This window comes from Vanessa tameamea, chromosome 5 (genome assembly GCF_037043105.1).
Source record: "Vanessa tameamea isolate UH-Manoa-2023 chromosome 5, ilVanTame1 primary haplotype, whole genome shotgun sequence".
NCBI lineage: Eukaryota > Metazoa > Arthropoda > Insecta > Lepidoptera > Nymphalidae > Vanessa > Vanessa tameamea.
The window spans coordinates 2,630,147-2,636,891 of record NC_087313.1 but is presented as its reverse complement, the minus strand read 5'-3'; the positions used below and the strand labels follow the sequence as shown (position 1 = coordinate 2,636,891).

At 34.3% G+C, this 6,745-nt stretch overlaps 1 protein-coding gene across 1 annotated transcript; it reads right to left on the bottom strand.

The window, feature by feature from the left end:
• Positions 1-608: 608 nt before the first annotated feature.
• Positions 609-6,385, bottom strand: LOC113392229 (general transcription factor IIF subunit 1). The gene is made up of 13 exons (XM_026628537.2): positions 6,180-6,385; positions 5,657-5,832; positions 4,891-5,025; positions 4,383-4,484; positions 4,076-4,144; positions 3,531-3,652; positions 3,165-3,293; positions 2,840-2,948; positions 2,694-2,759; positions 2,090-2,235; positions 1,833-1,943; positions 1,295-1,412; positions 609-856 (listed from the first exon to the last, which is right to left on the bottom strand). The coding sequence occupies exons 1-13, from the start codon at positions 6,198-6,200 to the stop codon at positions 649-651; spliced, it is 1,512 nt and encodes a 503-aa protein (XP_026484322.1). The 5' UTR covers positions 6,201-6,385; the 3' UTR covers positions 609-648.
• Between the last annotated feature and the right edge of the window lie 360 nt (positions 6,386-6,745).

Sequence of the window (6,745 nt, the reverse complement as noted above, 5' to 3'; positions counted from 1 at the left end):
GCTTCCTTGCATTAGGTAAGGCAAGCATATATACTTATAAACTAAATATTTTTTTGTAAACCTAACTTTATATCAGTGACAATGCATTGTTTACATCGTCATAATTAGGTTGTTTCCTGTCAATTTAAAAAGTAATTAGGTGTCATCAGTAAACAATACAATATCATAAATACCTTTAACATAATAAGGAAGATCATTTATACACAACAAAAATAGAAAAGGACTCAAAATTGTTCCTTGTGGAACACCCATTCTTAGTACAAATCCTTTAGACTTTTTTCAAGTATATTCCATTAATAGACACCTGTTGAATTCAAAAGCGTTGCGTGCAAATCAAATGCTTTGTATAAATCACAGAACGCGTCAACAATATTCTGTGATTACTCATAAATTATTTTTCTAGAAGTTGTTATTATTATTATTAGTAACGGGAACGTCCATTTTCTTTTTATAACATGAGTTGTCTGACGAGGAAATGGGCCACCTGATGTTGAGATGGTGTTTATTTCTGAACCGAGTAGATTTTTGAGTATAAGATTATAGGTACTATAAATCTTCGTCGATTGTTATGTACATTCTAATTTTAAAAACGATAAAATAAAAAACCGTTGTTTAACAAAAGTCATTTTAATTAACAAGAATAAACGATCACGTTTGTTTGATACTGAGGTACATCTTTCCGTTGATGTTCTGCTTGACGGGGTTGATCCGCTTGAGGATCTGCGTCATGGTCTCCACGAGGCGCTCCGAGCTGACGCCCGTGCGCTTCGACTTGAACTTCGTGAGCAGCTCCGTCGTCGTCATCGGCTTGCGCGCCAGGTAGCGCCGGACCGCCTCCTCCGTCACGCCGCACTCGCTGCGGACGACCAGTCGGACATTGACATTAACTCCAAGTAACATTTACATCTTACGAACAAAATTATGTTGATGAGTTGTATGTTGATGCTCAAATTAATGGTATTAATTATTAGAGTAATTTATTTATTGAGCTTTCTTCTGGTTTTTAAATATGATTTAGTTTTGTAAAAATGAATCAAAAGTTCTCGCAGAAGCATATAGTCTATTCCAACCAGAAGACGACGAAAGCCATATAATATACAGCCGGGAGCTCAAATATTATGGATTTGACCAATCGCAATACGCAATCGGAATACGCAAATTAAAGGTTTGTTTATCTCCATTCCTTCTTCGATTCGAAGAGGTTATATGTGAAAGAAGAATATTTTGATTCAACTCTATTTCGTGCATAAGAAATGTGCAACGAACTAGAGTAAAGTAAACGCCATATACTCACGTGTAGGAGGGGTCAAGCTTGGTGCGCTTGGCGGCCGGCTGGTTGGCGGCGGCGTTGGCGGCGGCCACGGCGGCGGCCGCGCCCGACGCCGCCGCGCCGCCCGCGCCCCCCGCGCCGCCTGCGGGCAGCCGTTATTGTTACAATTGCCATTCTTAATTGAATCCTAACCGAAATCTTTCGTATTTTTGTCACAAATATATAACCTTTTATTCTAGTAAAGAAAATAAAGGTATTTTCGTTCATTAATTTTTTTTTTTAATTTACCATTATAGAATTGAGCGATTATTTTACAATAAAAATATTTTTTTAAATTTTAAGTTCTGTCGATGTTTTACTAAGGGTGCGATATATATTATTCATTAGCCAAAATCTAACGAACGTTATCAGGTAGAGATGCACAATCAATACGCAAATAAACATTAGCAGCGAGCGAAGGGTTGCAAATCCAACGGCTACATTGAGCGACAGGTTGTGAAACCGGCGGAGTCCCAATCGAACGTTATTATATCATCCGACAGTTAAACAATGTCGTACTAACCCGCTCCGGAGGCATTTTTGCCGTCGACGGTACCGTTCTTAGTCTTCTTTGGTTTCTTCGAACTCGATTCCGGATCTGTGTCGGAATCTGAACTGAATTCACTACTCGAGTCTGAAAGGAAATTGAAACTTATAAGTTTTAGTCAATAAATCAAGCAAGGCTGTGTAAAAATTGTCGTTAAAAATAACAGGAATTATCTACTTATTATCCGCTAAGAGCATGCTCCTTATAAACAATAAGCACTACGATCCCCTTACCTTTCTTGGCCTCGTCCGGCTTCTTCTTCTTTTTAGTGAGTTTGCTGGCCCTCTCCTCGCCCTCCTTCGTGGGTTCATCCTCTTGCTCCGACTCCTGCTTTTGTTCCTGTTCCTCTTCACTGTCCTCGTCTGATGTCAGAAGTTTCCTGAATTTTATAAATGAAAATATAATCATTACACGGTAATCACTTATTAAATAATTTACATAAAGGTTATATTATGCTTACTATATATGTCTACGTTAAATCATCGTCATCATTAGTATGAGACCCGCTCGTGCTTATGAGATGTCTTAGTGTGCGTGAGATGACTATTATAAGGGTAAAGACAGCAAAAAAATACAAATTAACTTATATGATTAACGTTATTCCTATCATAATCCGATGGTCGACGAATTTGGGTGCATTACCGACATACGAAGATTTAAATACTTTCCATGGCACGGAAATGTCAGAAACACGTTCAATTTGCTGGCACAGGACTGCTATAAAGAATTTCTCCACAGAAAAACCCAACCATTTGTAATGACCTCAGTTTATTTTTAAAGTAAGAGACCTTCAATGTTCCTTAAATATATATAATACCATGTATAGGAATATAATACCTCAAAGCATCTTCTTCAGCGACACCCTTCAGTTCCTTATTCGCTTTAGTCTCGTGGTCGGATTCGCTGAAAGAATATAAATATATATCAATTGTTTGCCCATTGTCAATCAACTATACACCTTATGTCAATAGTCATAAGGTTACCTGTCTGATGAGTCAGATATGTAGTCCTTTTCCCTCCCCTCCTCGTCTCCGTCGTCACTCTCCTCAAACGCCTCGTCGTTCACTTTCTTCTTTTTCTTATTTACAGCTCCTGAGTAACAGACACATATTTCCTCATACCTAATACAAGTTTATTCGTGAAGGATTCTACAAAATTGAAACTATGGACACGTTCAACTCAACACCTTTAGTGAAATTTGCGTTAATATCTTTCTACACAAATTTGACATTTAGATTTATTTTCAACTAAATGTAAGAATAAAATTTGAGGTAACGACTGCAATATTTATTAAGTTTCAGAACCGACCTTTTTTATTCTTCTTCTTCTTGGCACCGGAGTCACTGTCCTCTTTGTCCTTGTCCTTCTCGCCAGCCTCCGAATCAGAGGATTCGTCGTCAGAATCTATCCATTCGTCCATCTCTGATATCTTCAGATCTAAGATAAGGAGCAGATACTTGAATATTTTACTTTAATTAAATAGAATGTTTATAATTCATCTAGTGCTCGGAGCACGTGGATCCACTAATCCGCATCAGAGCCGCGTGGTGGAATTAGCTCCATACCTTTCCCTCAAAGGGAGAGGAGGCCTTAGCCCTGCAGTGGAATATTTACAATGTGCCAAATGAATTTGAATAAGAAAAGAAGGCAGATCAGCTGCTAGAGGTCGCTCACCTTTCTTGGCCTTCCCCCCCTTGGTCTTCTTGTCGTCGGGGTCGTCTCCGTCGTCGGGCGCGTCGTCCCCGCGCATGCGCTTGCGGAACATGAGCGAGAAGTAGTTGATCACCTTGTTACGTCTGCGTACACATAGTTCGAGGTGTAGGTCGCTTTATAATTTTTGGTAATTTAATAATATTTTCAAAATCGATATTATCAATAATATTTATCGGTATACCGACATAATAACTGATCGACATTTATGAACAATATCTATAACTTTAAAAGTCCCGACCCCACTTTTTTGACGCGGGACTTTAAGATCTGCAGCCATCAAAATTTAGTATATTGATGCGTATATACGTTTTGCATAGTCTAGTCTACAGGGTTTATATATAATCAACGAGACGGAAAAGGGTTCAAGCGCAGGACCATCGTTACCAGCTTTAAATGCAAAGACCCATAAAAAGAAACTTCAACTTCCAACTCTTGGCAACTATGGAAGTTCTCAAAAACTTTTTAATGGTCAGTCAGCCGAATTAGATGTAAATATTAAAACTAACCGTCCAAACTCTTGTTCCGCTTCCTCCGCTGATAGAGCCTTATATCTTTGAATTGGTTGGAAATTGTACCTGTTAACAAAAATTAATTTAAGCTTTACAAAATACAATACATTTCTTTATTGATTTATAAATATTCGGAAAAGCATCCTTCCAGTCAACCCTAAGTTAAACAGAGAAAAAATAAATTAATAATATTAACAGCAATGAGCAAATACACACAAACTTTTTGTTCCTTTGCTAATCTGAATTGTTGGACAATACTGTAAAGTTAAATAAAAAAAAAAAAATTTTGTAAACTATAATTTACCATTCTTGTAGCGGGTAAGCATCAATGGCGCCATCATCAGCATGGGTGAATACATAATAGGCAGCATTTTCTGATACACCACCTTCACGGATGCCCTTGAACCTATGAGATAGCATTATAAATTCATCATAGTAGAGTAAATAAGTGAGGGCAACATGTGGAGCTCATTCTACTACGATACCTTCCACTGGCTTCAATGCCTATTGATGGATGCAAATGTATAACTTAATTGTCCCGCACATAATTAATTATTATAAAATTATGAACATAAAAACTCAGTGGCCTGGGATTGAAGATGGGTTCATTCAAATGGAAAACAGAGATCATTTTAATTGTATTATAATGAAAATAATTTATAAATTTATTACAAATATTTTAGTTTACATGTTAGTATCGCACTGAGTCTAAGGACTGATTAATATTTCGGCTAGCAACAATGTGTATAAGTAATATCCTCCCTTTTTTTATCAGTTATCATATTATAACTAAAACACTACTCTATACCTACTTTTTGCCAGTCTTTCCACCGACTTTCAATATCCACGGTTGGTCTTCAGGTTTGTATTTGCGGGAGATGATACCAAATTTTTTTCTACGTGCCTCTTCACGCATGTCTCTCCCATACTCTGAACCGGCACCAAATCTGTAATTTCGTTTTATTTTTATATACATAAACAATTGCTATACCATAAAGGATTTAATTTGAGATGTTTTTTAACAACTGTGTTCTATGACTATAAACGTAATTAGTATTTATAATATAAAAAATGAAGGTCAAATTTCAGTTTGAAGAAAAAAATCCATTTAAGGGGTTTAGGTATGGTGGGGGTTGAAAGGATTCTTTGAGTTTCACATGTTTGCCTAATTATTGAAAAAGTACCCTCGAGTATGGATTCATCACTTGTTTGTCAAAAGGCCACTATCTTATTTTAGACTTTTAGTATGTGTAGTACTAATGTATTATTGAATAAATTTATTTACTGTTTACTAATTTTATATTGTATAAAATTTAGATAGCATAGGATTTATTTAATAAAAAAAAAGTATGTGTATGAAAATAAATTATACAATTCACTCGATCAATAGAAGGAAAAATTTGTAATAAATAAAGTTAGAGTTGTATAAATATCTATAATACTATAAACAAACAGTTTGTTTGGCTACTAATATTCACATTAATATTCATAAAATATAACCTATAAAAGAGTTGAGTTGTTCATAATCAAATTTTATATTGGATTTAAAAATAAAGGCAATGAAATACATCAACCCACTTTGGCATATCTTCTTCGATCCCTTTGAACTCTTTGATGTTGTTCTCCCTTTCCATTTTCACGTTGGTCCATTTTGCAAAATCAACATTCAGTGTGGCATTGAATCTCATCACATGATATTTCTTCTTTACATTTTTTGGCACTCTGATTTTGAACTCTTGAACCGATCCTGCTTGCTATTAAAAAAAATAACTGACATTCATTCTATTTTGGTTTTATTATGGGGACCATGCTTCCATTTTCATAGTTAAACAATAAAATATTACTTTGGGACTATTATACTCTTACAGTATGTAAATTTGCCAATTTTAGAACTATGAAAAGTTATTATAACCATATTTCAAGGAAATTAAAATAAATAATCTTTTGTTATTATAACTTTGTGTATTTTATTATTATGTAATAATAACCATTATTCTTTTTTTTATTATTTAGTAGTTCAAAGTATTTTTTTCGATGGCTAGTGTATACTTAATGACTAGTGAAATATGTTATAAAAAGTTTTAAAAAAATGTATACATACTGAAGAACTTGGAGTCGTCATCTTGATGACAATTTTCTTATATAGATAAATAAATGATCACAACACTAATAAATAAAATTCTGAAACTATCTAATAGTCCTCAGTTTCATTATTAATAAGAAAATTTATATATTTGTATAACTTCGCGATATTACAAATGAGCAACACATAAATATGTATTTTATAGTTTGACGTTCAACTTTATTTTATTACTTGGCATTTGGCAAAAAAGCGTTTGGTAATTGCATTTTTAATTCCAAATTGACTTATCGTCCAATGCAATGAAATGTCAATTTAGAATAATTAATTGCCTATAATTTAGAAACAAATGTTTGTTCTAAAGAATATAAAACACATTTTAGTTTAGATTAGAAAAGCTTCCAATGATTTATTTTTTCAGAACCTACTATTTTTCAAACACCCAAGCGATTTTCTTAAAATTCTCATCTGTTGGTATAGTAATATAGTCACGAAAGTATATAAAATACTTATTATTTAAAAAAAGTAAATCGAAATTTATTTTGTTTTCGCTTTATTGATTAATTAGTTTTAGATCGACATTCAAA

Coding starts and splice junctions, on each gene's coding strand:
- LOC113392229 (XM_026628537.2), bottom strand. CDS start 6,200: ATGACGACTCCAAGTTCTTCA. Junction 5,026..5,656: donor ATCGAAGAAGATATGCCAAA/GTGGGTTGATGT, acceptor ACGAAATTACAG/ATTTGGTGCCGGTTCAGAGT. Junction 1,413..1,832: donor CAAAAATGCCTCCGGAGCGG/GTTAGTACGACA, acceptor GGCTGCCCGCAG/GCGGCGCGGGGGGCGCGGGC.